Below are 18,410 nucleotides of genomic sequence, written 5' to 3'. Positions count from 1 at the left end.
TGCTAGTTTCTTTTCACTTCATAAAGCAGCTTGGTTGAAGGGTACTATGCTACTGAAGTGCTGACATACAGTCTTCAATGGTTATACAGACCAAGTGCTGGAATTCAAGATTGCAAATGAGGTCCAATGGCTGTTATATAACGCTAGAGATACCATATCAAATAGCTTATTTGTAGGCATATAGAAGCTGACTTTTCTAGAGCAAAGAATTCCTCTAGAAGACAGCCAAAGAAAAGTGAAAATAAAATACACTGATTCCAAGCCCTACAAGTTCCCTGACAGTGGTTCTAACTGCTCTAGTGAAAGATGTTGCTTACTAAAGAAAACACAGCAAGGGTGTGGCTTCTACAGCGTTTCTCTTAAATCGCCTGTTTAAATAAGGGATTAGGTAATGAAGCAGCAGTGTCATGTAAGGGATGAAAGGAAGCATATAGAGAAAGCCTGACTGTTATGTAACCTGGCTCTTTCTCTGTCAATGTCAAAATTTCCTGTCTGTATTGCAGTTGAAGTGAAAATAATTAAGGCAAGGCCCAATGAAGTATAACCTCGTTGCAGCTCTAGGCATTAGAATGGGCTTTCTGGCATTCCAGGCTTTCAGCATCAACTCAGCAGTAGGAATGATTGTGTATCTGCTAGGATTTCAGTTATGTGTTGTCACCCATGTGCCCCCCACCAAAACCTACCACCAAGTCAAAACAGTAATAACAGCACTGACGAGAGGATGAGTGCCTTATTAGGTGGGACTCATCTTTCCAGAGAACGATCTGTTTTCCTCCAGGCAAAATTTAACCTGCACTCCTTAGTCAGACCAAATGAGCAGTAGTGAAATTGTTGGTGTCATGTCTGTGGCATTTGGCTAAAGGTGAAACCAAGTCTGATCTGATTTGCCTTTTAATTATAAGGATCTTGTTTTCCTTTCCTCAGAATCTAGAGATGAATTTCAGATTCTTGTAATAGTGCCTATACAATTCTTTCAATAAATCTGTCTGCTTCATAGTAGTCCTTCTAGTTGATCTTGTTTTATATGAACTAGCTTTTATTTTTCTTAGCCATAATTGTTTTCAGTCCTTACATTTGTAAGTAAGGCTTTAAGAGGAAATGAAGGCATTTCATCTTTAGGAAAGCAGTTGATTGTCAGGCTTGTAAGATAATTAAAACTTGGTAGACTTCTTAAACAGAAGAGAAAGCTAACCACAATAAAGGACAGTTCCTGAAAATATTACTTAACACAACAACTATGTTGACAGTTGATAATGGTTATCACAGCTTCCCAAACAGCTGAATCAATTCACATTAAGTACTTTGAAAGTTACTTACTTCAACGCTGAAAATATCAGACCAATGTGTAAGAGTGATGGAAGTTTTAGAGAGACGTTATGCAGATTAAATACAGACAGCAATTAAAATTAAAAGACATAAATTATGAATTTGCATTGCTGTTTGTATTTAATTTGCATAATCTCTCTCTAAAACTTCCATTACTCTTATACGTTGGTCTGATGTCTGATACTCCTCATGGGTGTACTTTCCTGAAGAGCAAACTGAAGACAGGCGTTTTTGTTCCCTTTTCTGTACTTTGTCCAGAAAGCAACGTGTACAACAATCTACTGTAACCTAATGATGTAAAAGATCAAGTCACTGCAACTGAGATAATATCTCAGGCATCTCTAGCTGGATTTGATCTCAGGGTGGGGGGGTGGGGGGGGGTGGGAGGAAATTAACAACAGCTTGGTGCTGAGTTAGTTTTCTAATTAAATCTTGATTTAGCCCTCTGCTTTTAAGATACCAGTTGTTGCCCAAGGAAGCAGAGAGCAGTCAGGATAATCAGTGACAAGTGCATACAACGATTCACCTCCTGGACACCTGGCATTCTGAGACTGAATTGCTAGTATGATGTGAGAAACACTGCCTTTTAAGATACCCTTGCAATGTATCTGTGAGATGAATTTTCTATGACAGTTCACCTGTTTCTGATGTAGGATGCCAAGAGACACTTTTTATTGAGATAATCGAAGGTCTTGTCATATGGTTTGGAAGGCTAAGCCTCAAGAGTATCAACAACAGTATCAAAAATGCTCTCCCAGGTTTTGTTCTGTTCCTGAAAAATAACCCAGCCTGCCTGACGTAGACCAGTAGCATTTGTGGGTTTCTACATAGTAGTTATTGCATGAACTTTGTACTCCTTCATCCATGTGTTGAAATTCCAAAAGTATGGGGCCATATACAAAACTGAAAATGTTCAGAAGTTCTTTCTCAGCCTTTCTGTAGATGGGTAACAACTGTGAGCGTGACTTCAACAAAAAAGTTATACTTAAGTCTTGTCTGGAAGCATGCAAATTGTGTTGGATGTCAATGAAAGTTACATAATCCTTGCGTCTCACTCAAGGCAGAAGCATTGCTCGCAAGTATTGTCTCATCTGTTCTCTGGCATGTCCAGAGAGGACAATTCCTTATACCTCCAGGCAGTCAGTCCTGTATGTCATTTCTGGCTGTTCAGATTATCATTATCATATGATTCTAACCTCTTTATATCATATGATTCTGACCTCTTTAGATTTTGTGAAACTCTGTGTTTGGGCCTTATCAAGAATATTTCTCTGTTGCTGGAGACAAAGGGAAGTGTTATGCTAGTTATTGCAAGAATACTTCAAACATCTGTAAGCGGAATGAAATTTGAGTGCTGCAGGGGGAATCTCACAGATTTGGTTTGTGTAGCTGTGGTAGAAACGAGGACTTATCTTGCCCTCTAAGTGCACAGTTAATATAAAAATTGAAATATGGTAATAGTTCTAAGAATGCTCTTTCCCAGGTTTTTCTTATTTTACAATCATAAAACCCCACATTCTCATTAAATTAATTTCTTGAAATACTTCACCACTTCTCAGTAGATCATTGGTTACATCAGTGTGTCACACAGGTATAACAATAACATGTGCAAGGAGAGAAATTACGTACAACCTTAAAATTTAAGTTACAGGCTTAGGTTTGTAGCTCTTAGTCTGGAATTCCAGATTCTGCAGTTAATAGTGGGATCAAGATCAAGTATGAATAAGTATGAATGCATTGAACTGTCCTTTTCACTCTTCCACCCTCCCTTTTAAAGACCTTTTTTATGAATAGGCAAGAAATGTCAGTAATAGAATAGATCACTGTCATGAAGGATGAACCGGTAGTCTAGTTTCAGTCGTAGGAGCACAAAATAAAAATCACATGAAGGGATAAATGTGGAATAGATCGCGTCAATATCTGCAAGACTAAATAAACCCTCCCCCCATAATGAATAGCTAAACGTTTATTAATAGAAATTTTAATCAAGGTCCAGATTTATAACAGTAGTTCATCAAGCTTTTAATGACAGCTCTTTGTCCCTCAGATGGGGTGTTATCGGTGGTAGTACCTTGTTCTTGGCAAGAACGTGCTTTAAGGTGTAGTCAGAGGAACTCGTAAGTGAGCTGGGTGGGGAAGGAATGTCAGCTCCCAAGATGGCTTTGAGAAGAAAGTCATCAGTTTCAGGGCTCTTTGAAGAAATGCCAAGTCTTACACGTTTGGAATTACCAAATGCGTTCATGAGACTTTCAATGGCAGTTTTGTTATGTCAGTGGTAAGATAATGGCAGTCTCCATAAACCTGGAAGTCCTGGGTGAGTAGCACCTAGTTTTCCAAGTCGCGCTGTGTTATTTATGGTAAAGAGCACTTCTAAGGCAGATTCGTTACTTCTGTCCATTGCTTTAAGGCTACCAAAGAGCACAGGTAGGACTCTGCTCCAATTCCATATTTTTCTCTGCTTTAGAATACTTTGTATTTCTCTGATCTCCCTCCATCTCTCCTGTGACGACTGGCAGGTGACTGCTGCTGCTGTAGTGTTCTGCTACTGTGTCAGAGCATCTGATGCCTACATGATTGCACTGTAAGTGTTGCTTAGTCTTCGTTGTCTCCTCCTGCTCCAGAACAAGTCCTCATTATTTGGAGGACAGTCAGGAGCCTGCCCTCTCCTTGACCTTTCAGATAACTGACTATTCATGCAAATTTTGCAAATATGTTGTTCTGGAGAGAGCAAAACATTCTCACTGGAATATTGCTGTCCCACACCATAACCACCTACTAGAGGGGGCTAAAAAGTGACATACCAGTGATTATCAGGAATGGTCTCTGTCTCAGTGCCTTCCACTTCACACAGGCTGGCACTATCATACCAGAAAGCATATCTTGACTTGGTTGTTTTCACTAGCACTATTTTACCACAGTTCCTTTTCTTTAGAGAGCTGCTGCCCGTCTTTGCTGTTTATGTGGAGGAAGCAAATGTCAGGTCTGCTTTTTTCATTAAAGAAATAATAACTCTGCGTGAGGGAAGGCAAGGGTGAAAGTGTGCCCTCTAGGACAGGAAGAAACCAAGCCGAAAAACCTTAATGGTATTTGTTTTGAAACAGTTTCTGCAGTGGATAATAGTCGCTCTTCCAAAGGAAACAATGAGAGAAACTGCAGCTTTATTCAGTGGGCAATGACTGAAACACCCATCAGAGGCCTCAAGCTCCACTGTGTACTTCTAGAGACCAATGTTCCCCAAAGCACAGAAACTATGAGCATAGGGTTATTTTAAGGCTCCTTGCTAAAACGCAGCCTCAGTGATTTTTTTTTTAAAAAAATTTTCTTCTATCATGCATGAAAAGACTTGCTCCTCTGTCATGTCCCCGTTGTCAAAATACTAGCTTAAAAGAATTTTCAAATTTTAATTATAAGTCACATGAACTTTTTAAAATTTATAAAGTATATTGACATTTGCAACCCTGTCGCTCTAATGTAGCTCATAAGTAATGGGCTGTAAAATACCATTTTAATGCAAAAATACATACATCTAGATTCTACGCTTGTGCAGACAAATGTTCCAAAATAATTCAGAACAGATTATTTTTGCAGTGAAAATAAATTGGCAAACCTAAAAGGTGCACTAAAGGGAGAAATTTATCTAGCAACATGAAGAACTTGTATTTCTACCTGGAGTTCACCAAGATGATTAATAACGTAAGATTAACATCTTTATGGATAATTAGTAAAACTGGAAGCAAGTTCTGAAAGGTATTTTTCAGTCTGTAGGTAGTTGGACAAAACATCTCAATTTAAAATAAACCTACAAGATTTTCACAGTAAACTGGCAGATTTTGTGAGGAAAACTCGTTTGTCGTGGAAGAGAGAAGTATGTGTGAAAACTGTGTGAAAAATGTTTTCTTTTTGTAGAGTGGCGAGAAAAGATTGTTCAGTGGCCCTGTGAACATTTCAGAGTTGTAGGGCTGAGTGAGACTAAGGTGAACATATTTTGAAGGGTTCTGCCAGTAAATAAATTGCAAAACACGAAAGATTCCCAAAAGAGTTTAATAAATAATGAGGTTCTTTTTGTACTGTATAAACTATAAATATACCATGCAGTCCTTTATAACTTAAAATAATTTACAAACTGAGGTAGGGGGGTAGGAGGATGTTGTCATGGGATTTAGATCTGTCTCAGGGTCTCCCTGACTTCCTGCTGAGCACACACACGCAGGCTGTGTCAATTCGAATGAATCGCCAGGCTGCTTGCTTGCCCTCCATTGTCAGTGCTTTGACAAAGGTGTGTGTGGTGGTGCAGTAAGAGTTCCAGTGCTTTGCATCAATCCCTCGGCACCCGCTGGAGACTGGCTTAGGGTCCCTGCACTTGGTCTCAAAAAAGTACTGCTTAAAAATATTGTTGTTAATGTTGACCTCTCCCAACACTGTCACTTCTTTGCCTTTAATGTCAGTGGCTGTGGTTTTGTCCCCAACCCACATGCTGACGCTGTCACATACTGAGAACTCTCCCCGGTGTAATACGGGATGTGCGGTCCTCTTGGTCCTGGCAGTCCTGTTGAGAGAACCTGCACTGCTGAGAAATCCCATATTCTGTCCTTGCCCTGACACTGGGGGGGGCTGTGTGCTGAACAGCACCCGAGGAGACTGGAAACGCCTCTTCTTAAAAAATTTTGGGTCCATGGTGATATTTATAGCTTCTCTTCTACCTATCGTCCGAGTAGAGTGGCTGTGGGATGTCTGTGGAGCTGCCTTGGGAATGTCGTGTCTGTTACTCTGGTGGGTACTGAGCAGGGAGTGTTCTGCAGGATACTCCAGTGGAGCATTGTCTTCTGACTTTGGAGCTGCCTGTGTGCCGATCAAAAAAGCTATAATCAGAGTGTAGTACAGCATGGGCATTACGCTATTCACCTAGAACAAAAGGAAAACATAATGTTACTGTAGGCCATGCTGGCACAAAGAGATGCTGTTGCTGACAAATGTGTAAGATACCCAGGATCATACAGATTTCATCAGGTATTCATATGGGTGCCAGATGTTGTTCTTCTGGAAGAGCTCATTCAGACAGCATAAATGTTCTTAATAAAGCGAGAACATTAGAAAATAATAGCTAGATTATTATTAATTCCTCTGGTATTTGTTATTAAAACACTGTTTATGAAGCACTTGTTTGGTGTTACTAATGTGGAGACCATATGGCAACAGCATGCTCCCAGGAGTATAATCTTCAGTGATTTTTGCAGCAACCTTTTTGGCCAGGTCTGGTCTCTTGGCTGCAAATACCCTGCAGAGTAGTGAGAGCAGAAGCAGTCCCTTGGCTAAAATAGCTGTCCATTCAGTTACTTTGCCTGCAGAGGTGTCCTTGAGGCTAGAGTGGGGACCACTAAGCCAGTACTTGTGGAAGCAGGGGAGCCCCAGTGAATCGTACCATTATCACACTCAACAGCCGTGCTTACCTGCCATGTGGACAAAAGCCCCAGCACTCTGGCTGGCCCAGCAGCCTCCATCTATCCCATCTGCCCTTTCGGGATGCACCATATTGCTGATTGTGGGCAGATAACCCCCAGGTTCCTTCCCAGAAGAGCTCAGGCATCACATGTTACAAGGGCAGATGGGATTTTTCCATGTTCAGGCTGCCTATTAGGACAAATATGGGTATTACATAGGAGCACCATGGCTGACAGGCTGCTTCTGGGTTGGCATCTTAGGTATAGCATAGCTGAAACAGTTGTGGCCGTTGTACTGGGAATTATGTACAAGGAAACGCTCTCCTTTTTTTCAGAGTGCCATGAGCTCCACAAATGTCCCTACATAGCAGATCGAGTGGCAGTACTAGTCTTCCTTCCATCTGGAGAATATGCACATCTGTTCAGGTGCGGAAGAGTATAAGATGAATGTCTACAACTTCGCTAAGAACAATTTTATGGCAGAAGACCAGCAGCACTAATACCTTATTAAGCTACTACTATGTGTTGACTAATTCAGCCACACATAGGGTTAACAAATCAGCAGCAGGCATCCTCAGAGTAAGAGGCATTAAAAAATGATCTGAAATTGCACTTAAGGGCAGACATTGTATTTCCTCTGTGAAGACTTAATAAGCAGAGACAGGGTACAAACAGAAAAGAAAAAACGAGCAAGTGAGACTCCTCCCCTGTCTCTTTGCCTTGTTTTGCCTGACGTGTCTCAGCTGGCCCTGAATTACACTGTGTCCGGCCAGCAGGCAGGCAGCCGCACATAGACTGGACAAACAGGGTTTTGTGAAAGAGGAATTGGGCTCTGCAGTTCCACTGCGATTTCCCAGCATCTCTTGATGTTTTTTCTGGGTGTGGGTCAATTACTGTTGAAATTCCCCCTCTCTTTTTCTGTTCAGCTTTCTCAGACTAGGATCCCAAGCAGCACTAAAGCATTCAACCAGGTCCTTAGCTTTGCTAAAGCACAATCTTGTAGAAAATGCAAAACCCTAAGATGTCCCATAGGATCTTTTGTGGATAGTCTTATCTCGGACAAGAGCTGAAATGAAATAAACAGCGGTGTTCGTGCAGGACTGGGCAAGCATTTAAGAAATCAGCCGGAGTGAAGGTAGTGACTGAAGAGAGTGAAGATGCTACAGTCCCTGCATTAAGGGGACAAAAGAGGAGAAAGGCCAAAAGCTGCATTAGTGATTGCCTGTGCAACAGTTGGCCTGGAAGAATTGGGGACAAAATGATGATGAGAGTCAGATCTCTCTCACAGAGAAAATCCTTACTGTTTCAAAGCTACTGTAATCTGCTTAAAACAAGGCTGCTATCCGACATGCTGCTCGCGCTTGAGCAGTCATCATCGTCTGTATAAGGAAATAGAGCTGGGTGTAGCTCAATATCTTGGCTATGCACGATTTGGAGAGTAACCCCTTGTTCTACAACCAAATTAAAATCAGATGGTTCATTACATCTCTAAAGAGTTAGCTTTCCTGACAGAAATGTTAATGGAAAAGGTTTGCAGAACAATTTAAACATGCCAATAGCAGCCTCAACCTATTGTATTTATGCATAAACCCTTTTTTTATTATTTCCTTCTATAGGAAAGAGACGTTGCGCTGTCAGCGAAGAGCTGCTTCTGGTTTTGTAAATGTAGCTCTAAAATGCAGCTACATTTATCTCCCTTCTCTGAGTTTCTTATGTGGCATATGCTAAGAGGCCCTTAAGGCTTTAAGGCCGTTAACACAAAAGTAGAAAGTTCTCACCTGCTTGCCCTTTTTTTTTTTAAAAAAAAAAACCCTTGCCTTGTATTTCATCTCTTTGTGTTAAAGCATTCTGTGGTGAGTGTGGCCCAAACACAGACAAAATGTATTTGGGATTCTTGGTAGTTTTCCTGAAGATTCAAAATTGAATCTTTTGACCAATTATTAAATTAGTGGAGAATAGAAACTGACAGGTTAAAAATGTGGACCAGACTTGGTGAAAACACAAGCAAAAAAAGTTAACAGTCAAAGAATAGGTATGCCGTAGACTGTGAGGATTGTGGGTTTTTTGCTGGCAGGGACAGATATTTTACAGGCTATTTTGGGGGGTTATTTCTAAACTTTGTCGCATGCTTAGTTACTAGACCCTTTCATGGTGCTTTCTAGAAGTGTTCACAGTACATGCCAAGTGCAGCCTCCTAAACTTCCAGAGATGCACCGCTGCCAATTCTAGTGCTGGTAGTACATGGGTATCTGTTTGTAACATTGGCCACAAAGGTTTTCACAGGCATTTCAATGCCAAAAATACAAACCCTATACTAAACCAGAGAGTGTTTAATGAGAACTGTGATGGTCTAAGCGGACCATCTCTCATCATAAGTAAACATGCCCCACAAACGATATGATGTCTGGAGATGGAATAAAAGAAGACGGAATAAGTTGGAACTCCCATTTTAGCCAGAAAATAGCTAGCTAGTGGCTATCAGTGAAGCAACTTGTTTTAATAAGTCAAAGAACTAAGCTGTTCCAAAAATAAGAGTATTGAATGCAAACTGCGCTCATCTTCATTCTTCAGAAGACAGATCAATGATTTTTTAAGTTCAAGATGACGGCTCTCTTCCCCACTTGTACATTGGTCAAGTGTCACGAACACTTCTGGTGAGGCTGTTCAGGCTATTGTGTGATACTACTAATAAGCGATTTCAGTCTGCTCCGAGAAGAGCGTGTGTGTGTTGTGCTTACCTCTGAGTATGCTGCACAAAAAACTGTTCTCCCGGCAAGGTTGTTATTTCATCCAGATGCTGAGCTGGAGTTGGCTGCAGCATGCCATCGGGCCAGTCTGACCACGTAGCTGAGTCCGGAAGTCGCTTATTCTGCGTGCCACTAGAAGTAGAAGTGTTTGTTTCAATAATTAGCCAGCAAATAAGTTTTTCAGTACCATTCCCCACTTGATAACAGGAGTGCAGGGGCAAATCCACTTTCTTGGTGCTCTGAATTGTGCCTTTTTCACTGTCACAGTGTAGACGTTGTCTAAAGTGCAGTTCTCAACTTTCAGGAGCAGCACATAGACAGAGCTACCTTTATTCAGCACCTTTACCAGACCGTGGTTAACAATCCACTGTTCCTGATCCCTCTCGGGCATCTTCCAGGCTCACCAAAACCAGGAATGATGCAGCATAGTGAAGCAATACCTGCTGACGTCACTATCAAAGCTTGGTTTGCACAGTAGTGATAGGCAAATGAGGGCTCTGACCCCCACATTGTCTTTGTCTGGGAACCAAATCTGGTTACAAGTAAAGGCACAAGTTGTGTGCCAGCAAATGCAGTCAATGTAAAACTCGGTGGCTGCTCTGCTTGGTTGTCCATCGGCCAGCCCCGTGTCCTTTTTCTGTCACAGTACTTCAAAATGGTGCACTGCTGTTGTGAACACTCAAACACTCAAAACCAGAGACATTTGTAGTACGTGCAGGACATGAACCTATCTACCTGCTATCCACAAATCTGCATTGCGCACGTCTTGGTTAAGCAGTTTGTGCCCTGTGCTTTCTCATGATGCCAAATGCTGGAAGTCCTTTAGAGACCCTGAAGGAGGGTTGCCAATATGCATGCCACTGTACATTCTGAACAGCCAGTGGAAAGTAACTGTTGCTTCTCCTTTGAGTTTTTGTCAGCACATACAATAAAGTTGTCAGCGATTGTAACATTCCACGTTGAATACCGGCTACCAACAGGATAGTTTTAGCCTCCTCCATCCCCCCCATCACTGTTTAAGCTAACAAAGTTGGCTGGGCTGTTTTGTAGTAGGGTCACGCTTGGTGAAAGTGGGTGCAGGAAAAAAAAAAAAAGCGTGCAGCTCAGCAGACTGCAGTGACAACACCTCACAGGCTGTCCAGCGATAGTGTCTGGACTCTGCTGATTGTTTGGAACATGAGTTCCACTTGAACAGTTTTCATAACAGACTGCTGAGGGTCTGTTTCAGTGAAGAGTTGATGCCTGAGATCTTTCGTTCACACATGGAAAAAGAATAAAAGAGAAAATTAAATTCTAAGGCTCTTACACTGCCAGAGCAAAGAGACACTGTGTGCTAAAAGCTAGCAAATTGGTCAGCCTCAGTGCTGAATGCCTGCAATTTTAGGAGAAAACCAGAAAATCAATGTGCTGTACAAAATGAGACTTGGAGACAAGCTTGGGATGACATTTTAGGGAGTGAACCGAGTATGTCCTTACCTGCTGGAATCTCTTAATCAAGGCTTTTGGCAAACTAGCACTGGTGAGGTGAAAATGAGTTACTGTTATTCTGTTCTAGGCAGGCTTCCTTTTCCCATTACCATTCAAGTAGGGATCGAGTGAGGGGCAGAGAGATACTTGAGCCTTCCTGGCTTAGGAGGGAATCTGAAGACCTTTCACAGGACAAAAGCCTTAAATTTTGGGGTTTTTTTTGTATGTGATTCAAAGTGGGTCCAAATGAGCTATTTGGCTGGGATACTCTTTTTCATTGAGGCGATGTAAACTGTTGACCTACCCCCAGATTTAGGAGAAATTGGCCAGAAGATAAGGGTAGCTGCTGAAGCCTAGTGAAGGAGAAGAAAGCAACGGCCTGAAAGCAACAGCTACAACAGCAGGGAGATCTCTTGGTCAGTTCAGTAGGTAATCAGAAGGAGAATCACAGATGGCTGTTTGTTGGCAGAGAATTATCTGATCGTGGCTGATATTTGAGAAGAACTGAAGTTACAAAACTTGCAGGCATGTGAAGGTGCATACTTAAATGCTTGTCCTCTGGCTACTGTAAAGGCAGAAATAACTCCAGTCTTAATTGCTACACTCTGAATGGTCATACAGACCCCAAATCAAAGGAGAACCATTATTTTCTTCATCAGTTAAATCCAACATGCTGACGGCTTCTCAGCAGAGTACATTTCCAATTGTAAATTCATGAGTACCATTGAAAGTGACAGAAATAGTATTTTATTGATCTTAAATATTTAGATAGCTTACCTGTTCCGTTTAATAAGGTAATTAACAGTTGTATAAGGTACTGTTGTACTGCAAAAGATCCTGCTGGATTTAGTGTGGAGATTCACGCACATTTGCTAAGGAGAACATGCTGCTAATGCCAAAGCATGAACTGGATTAATTCTACACCTGTATAATTTCTGTCCACAGGAGAGCTGGCTGCCAGTAACTGTAGCCCGTGGGTTCGGCTCTCACCAAGATCCAAATTCAAGCTAATTAATTTTTAAAAATCTAACTGTAATCTTCCAAGCCCAGTTTCAAGCAGTGCAGGGCACAGGAGTCGATCTGTAAATGTGCTCATTGTATTGTGTTGTGCAACACTTCTGCAATGATTTGACCACTCTGGATTTGCTGCTGTATGTAGATCACGGCTCATGTTCTACTGTACCTGTGTGGTTGAAGTATTTAGGAGTTAAGCTAGTTACAGTGATATGAATGTGTCAGAAAGGTCAAATGAAGTTCTAAAATCCAAAGCTTCATGCTACCAGACTGAGTATGCTGTATTTTTGCAAGAATGTACTAGTAAAGTAATAGCCCTTTCAGTGGACTCTTGACAGTTTAGTAACAGTAATTATAGAGCTATAATATACTGGCCGCTGCCAAAAATAATCCAACAACTTTTCTGACTGTGTCGCCACCCTAAGAAAACACTGCTTCAGTTCCAACTGGCTGGTTTTTAACCACAAAAGAGCTTATTTTCAGTGGGGCTTTTTTAAAAATTCTTTTACTGTCTTCTTCCCGGATTCCTGGTTGTGTCGGAATCCAGTAAATGATGCAGTGTTATTCAAATGATGATGAAGACAGCATCTATATACTATTCCTCTCTACCTGCCATTGCCAGAGATTAATAAAATATCCTACTGAAGTAAGTATTTGTCCAGAATTTACATGCATTCAGGTTAGCTCACTTCATTCTTATTTCTTAGTCTCAGCACATATAGTAGGAGTAGTGGCACATTATAAATATAAAAAAGTGCTGTTTGCACATGAATGCTTCATAGCGGTTTACAGTAAAACAAATATAGTGTTTACCAACTGATCTGAGTGCTCTCTGAAAAAGGTAATAGTTGAAATATAGATGATCAGTCTCCCTATTTCTTTGCTTATTTGGCAGTCATGCAGTAAAGAAGTCACTATTAAAAGCTGAACAGTCTAAAAGCAACGTTCTAAGGGGCTTGATGGAAGCATGGGGAAATGGATCACATCAAAAAGCAAGCGGTTCAGTGTCTTGAAAAACTCTTTGCTTGCAGGCACCTGTAAGCAAAACAAGTTCCAAACAAAACAAGTGTATATAGGGAACTCCTTTTTTTTAAAAAAGAGTTATCCCACATAATCTGAGAAAGAATGGACAAAAAGGATATATTGCCTGGAAACTTAGAACTGAAAATTTAGTACATTTACTAAACTAATTGCTTCCAATAAGAATACCAGTGCTTAAAATTGTTTCCAAATCTCTGTATAGATCGCTGTTACATGTAAAACTCCCAGGCTTGCAACCCTTGATTTCCTTGCAGATCAATTTCAATTCAGACTGCAGTACTTGGACAGTTAGCGTGTAAAGATGTGTGTGAGTGTTTCAGAATTCTGAGAGCAATGTATAAATTTGGCAGTTCTCTGTGAAAACTGCCATTGAATTTTGGCAGCTCTGTTTTTGCTGGAATGCAGAAATACAGCTCTTTTAAACCTGGAAGCATTGATAAAGTATCATTATAGTGTGGAGAAAAAATGGTGTACTGTGGGGAAGTAGTTCCATTTCCTGATTACCACTTGTATAACTGGAAATACATCGTGCAAGATTGGACTCCAAGCCATCACCCACTCTTTCTTCCTAAGGCACTGAACAGTGCAGCTTCTCACTTCAGGAATGTTAATGTTTTAAACTTTCTGAAGGAGAGAAAATGGAAGCTTGATTTAGCACAGCTCCAGCAGACCAGTAGTGGTGATGTTTAACCAACATGAACTCCTCCCTCAGGTATTCAGCTCTGTCAGAACAAATCAGAAATACTTTTGCACATCTGTCACAATCGTCATGCTTTAAATAGCTTTTCGGGGGGGTATATTTTAAATAGAAGTGACTGGACTTAACCAACCCAAGAGGGTCCCTTCTAGTTATGTGTTCTTCTGACATCAGCTCTTTTCACAGGATAATAGTATATACACTGGATGGTAACTGGCAAAACATCAACACCATATTTTGCTACATTTCAGGGGTATTTTTACATTTGTGTTTAAAGTGGATTGATTTTGCTCAATCATTGAGTCAGCAGGAAGGGCTAGGGGAGACAGATGAAGACCTGCTACTTGAAATTTACTTGAAAAACATATAATTACATTTCAGAAAGTTAATGGTCTTTTAATGTTTCTTATTTCTGATTACATTTGACCATGATATCATGAATGATGGACAGATTTCCAGTAGGGAAATTTGCTCTGGGGCTTATAAGAACTTCCCAGTATCCATCGGTCCCAGGTCATGCAGATCACTCTGAGAAGAATCATCCTTGAGATTAAGAACAGTTTTCTTTTTTCTCATACCTGTAGAATGAAGAGAAACAGCTACTTCCTTCTTTGCTGCCAATGTAGTTCAGTAAGATATATTTAAATCTTAAAGGAACATGAATTTTAGCAATTCAGTTTCCAACAGAAATTATAGTCTCACTGCACTGTCTTGGTTCAACTAGAAACAGTAATCAGAAACCAGTCATCTAGTGTTTTCACAGGACCAGCAATAATGCTGTTCTTTTATACAGTGTGATACCTCTAGAACAATCATCACGAGGTGAAGCAAAATGTTTTTGTCATGACCAGGAACAATGGGAGTTTTAGCTGCAAGTGTATATAAAGCTTCCCTGCTTAGGCCAGCTGACAGTCAGCCAGCACTTCAGTAGCGATAACCTCTAAGGTTTAGTTTACAAATACTGCACTAATACAATGAAGGACTGCTCCTATCAAATCATAGTCTTCTCCTTTAGGGCAAATCCCTACCTTACAGTGCCTCTTACAGTTGTACAAAGGTGATTTATCCCTTCCTAGTGTTGGTATATTGGCTGAGTCCCCCAAATGCTCAAAGTTAAAAAAGGGATTCAGTGATTAATAGTCAGATTGCACTATGGCAGAATTTAAGACATGTTCTCTTGAGACAAATGGGAGTGAATAATTTTCAATCGCACCTCACTTAAACAGGTAAAACTTCTAATTTTTTTTAAGTTGCACATGATTTAGATCCAGCCACCAAACTTTACAGGTTAAAAAAATGTGGGGTTTTTCAGAGTGATGACTTACTTTCCACTCAGAAACAGGGATGGTTTTTCTACAGTGAACTCTTAAGGGCTGAGGATGTGTGTTCAGTGCTGACAAGTTTTCCATTTTCCAGTTAGCTTTTGTTGAAAGTGTGCTCTTGAGTGTTTATTGCCACATGCTTTTGCTAAATGTGAGTGGGGATGGGGTGGGCAGGAAAAAGTTCCTAATTTTTAGAGATTAATATACACTCGGTGTATTCCAAGTTTGTAATTCCATCATGTCTGGTTGGCATGTATTCTTGCTTTCCTTGAAGAATGACATTTTTTTTTTCCTTTGAGGTTTTTGTCTTAGCATAATGTAGTTCTGTAAATATGGTGATTGTATTGCTTTGTGAAGTCTCATGATGGGAGACTTGAAAGACCAGGAAAATAAAAACCTGGGGGAGCAATTGGTAATTAAAGCCATACTGCTGTGTTCTAGCTCTATCGGCATGAAGTGGAATCTAAGACCAAGCCTTGATTTTATACCAGGAAACCTCTGACACCTCAGGTAACTACTACCATAGTACTAAACAAGTGGGAGCATCCTTAGCTTGCATCAAGTGTGCTGTTGCTTGAACTGAAGGAACAAAATTTTCCAAAATGCTTTGGGAAGCCTTTTTGTTGTTTGTTGACCGTAATGCACCAGTAAAGCTTTAATTATGTCTCAGTTTTTATCCTAGGTACTTTACTATTTGCTGCACATTGAGTACTGGTTAGGCTGTTAGAACACAGAAAACAATGATAATATACAAGACCTGTCTGTCTTGTAGGTCTTGAGGTTCTTGAGTACCCTGTTGCTTCCAGTAACGCCTGACTAGGTAAAGTGAAGCTGGAATTGAATTGGGCTATCAATGTGGTTTTACAGTCTGTGTTAGTAAAAATGAGGCATGTTTGTCTGTAATACGGTTTAGTGCCTTATTTTAATAGAGAAGACAGTGCAGCCTTCTAATTGCATGTTCCACAGATTCCACTAAAGTAGCTCCTACACTAATAAGAGAAAAGATAAATTAATGCTCAGCTTATTAATTATTAAGATTTTTAATTTATATTAATAATTAAGTAATTAAAATATTTATAGTTAATTCTTTAAATTACAGCAGGTAAATTATTTTCTGAGTAAAAATAAACATGGACAATAAACATAAGCATAGAAAGTTGTAATCTGAAGCATGATACAATTCACAATGTTTTCTGCCATTCTTGAAATTGTTGGTGTATTTTAGGGATGTGCAAATAATAAACAGAAAGGATATCTGAATCTTTTTGTCTTCATGATGAGGCTTGTGAGAACACACATCTGATTTACCAATTTTGTAATTCAGGTTACAGGAGACAGAAGGAAACTAACATCATAATAGCAGGAAATAATGGTTTTCAGAGTATTGAATGAGCCAGTAGACCCCCCAAAGTATTTGATTAGACTTCTCCATTTCAGAGATGAGAAGTAGTTGCTTTATTCAGTAATGACAAAGGAAGAAGTTCATACTCTATAGGGTTTGACCCAGCGGTGAAGTTTGTGCGGTTCTTCCAGTGACACGATATGGAGTGTGTGTGCTGTGCTAGGGCTAGTGGTAGCAAATTGTTTGCAGCCAGCAAACTGCTGCTTGTTTTCTGGTGTTATTTGCAATGATGGATGATATGCTTGGCTATTTAAGCAGCAAATGTGATCGTGGAGGTCACCAAAATAATCAACAAATAGCGTATTAGTTTTATCTCACTAATTCTGGTTGTGAGAGAGAAATGAAGGAGGCAGCTGCTGCTGAAGTTGCTGTTAAAGAGAAGGTGTCTACTGGCACATCTTCCTCGCTGAAACATTTGAATAGGTAGATGAATTAAAATTTAGCAGTAGCAGTTCAGGGACAGAAATTCTGAGGCCTGAGAGGCCTTGGAGGGAATCCTTAAGCCATTATGACTAAGAGCAGTGTCAGAGGTACTGCATTTCAGCTTTCCCTTGATCTTAGCTGATGAGCAAGAAAATGGGAATTTCTGATGATCTCAAGATTTCATTCCTCTATTGTATCTACGGTGACTCATCCTGTAAATGAGAGCTCTGTGTATGCTGAAGAGCCAGCTGGAAGCTACCTGTGTCTCACACACTTCCTTTTGTTCCAAATGCCTCCAGTACTGAAATCTTCCTTTGAGTACTTCTAGGGAGAGCAATAGACTGAGAAAAATGCTGCCCTGGAGCAATGAGCATGCATCATGTCACCATGATCATCGTCATCACAGATGTGCAACAAATATCTCCCTCTGGATTTCTGACTCAAGTTAGTCTAAGCAAGGGTAGTAACAAGAATGCTTGATAGTCCATGGTGCATCTGTCCATTTTGGGTGCTTAAGAGAAAACAGCACTGTGAGTCTTGACTTGCAGAGTGGGGATTCACCAAATCAGAAATCATAAAGCTTTGGAAAACACTTCTTAAGGGGTTTTGTACTTATTTGGGCATAAGTAATAGGAATGGCTTATTTGCAGGAGCCTAGTTTTGTTGCTTCTATCCTCCTGAACCAGTATATAAATATTTCAGTTGCTAGTGCCTCTGCAGAGAAGCCCCAAAAGAGCAAAACAAGTCTATTCCCCATCACCTTCATTGACGCTCCATTACCTCAGAGCACAGGGTGACAAGTGAAGCTATCTGATGGGAGGGATCCAGCCTGCAGCAACAGGTGGTGATTTCTTGCAGTAGGTGACAGAGACTTGTGACACAGGACACAGAGAGCTCAACTTTAAAAGGCTCACTTTGTAACTACCGAGTTGTAAAACATAATCGAGACTTCTGTTTCTAAGAATGTAGTGTTTGGCATCATGATACTCTCACATGTGGAATATGCTCATGGGAACTTAGAGTCATCAACAGTCATCTAAAACTTGACTTCCTTTGGAAAACAATACATGATCTTCAGGTCATGATGGCCATACCAGTAAAAACTTGCAATGGGATGCAGCTCTTACTGTGACAGATTGGCTTTTAGTACAGTGTTAAACATGCACAGAGCCACCCTGGCAGAAGAGAAATGTTTATCCTATTTAAGATAAGAAAGAAAAACTGACAGGCATTAAATGAAAGGTACGGAAATTGTTTCTGTTAGGATAAAAATATCTTTAAATATACTGAAGGAAAAATTAATTAATGGTCGCATATCAAAAGTAGTGAGAAATCTCTCTGAAAATAAATGACAGAAAACAGCCTTAGAAGGAATCTGGTTCTTCTGAAGTTGATTGCCTTAGTGGCATAAAGCTGGTAAAATTAAGTGAGCTAGAAATAAAAATGCTGGCTAGAAATAAGTTGTCTGAGCATACTACAGTTGTGTATCATCCCTATATTATATCTATAAAGCAAATCCTAAAATTAATGATT

The 18,410-nt window shown here is 40.3% G+C and overlaps 1 protein-coding gene and 1 long non-coding RNA gene across 2 annotated transcripts in view; one reads left to right on the top strand and one right to left on the bottom strand.

The window, feature by feature from the left end:
- LOC147413973 (uncharacterized) overlaps window positions 1-18,410 on the top strand; it is a 119,824-nt gene that overhangs the window by 29,807 nt on the left and 71,607 nt on the right. The gene's annotated exons all lie outside the window — the stretch shown is intronic.
- On the bottom strand, window positions 5,497-14,187 carry NGF (nerve growth factor). The gene is made up of 2 exons (XM_086476722.1): window positions 14,158-14,187; window positions 5,497-6,228 (listed from the first exon to the last, which is right to left on the bottom strand). Exons 1-2 carry the CDS (start codon window positions 14,158-14,160, stop codon window positions 5,497-5,499), a joined length of 735 nt encoding a protein of 244 aa, XP_086332848.1. The 5' UTR covers window positions 14,161-14,187.

Source organism: Leptosomus discolor, chromosome 21, assembly GCF_034619465.1.
Source record: "Leptosomus discolor isolate bLepDis1 chromosome 21, bLepDis1.hap2, whole genome shotgun sequence".
In the NCBI taxonomy this organism is placed as follows: domain Eukaryota; kingdom Metazoa; phylum Chordata; class Aves; order Leptosomiformes; family Leptosomidae; genus Leptosomus; species Leptosomus discolor.
This window is presented reverse-complemented; position numbering and strand designations above follow the sequence as displayed.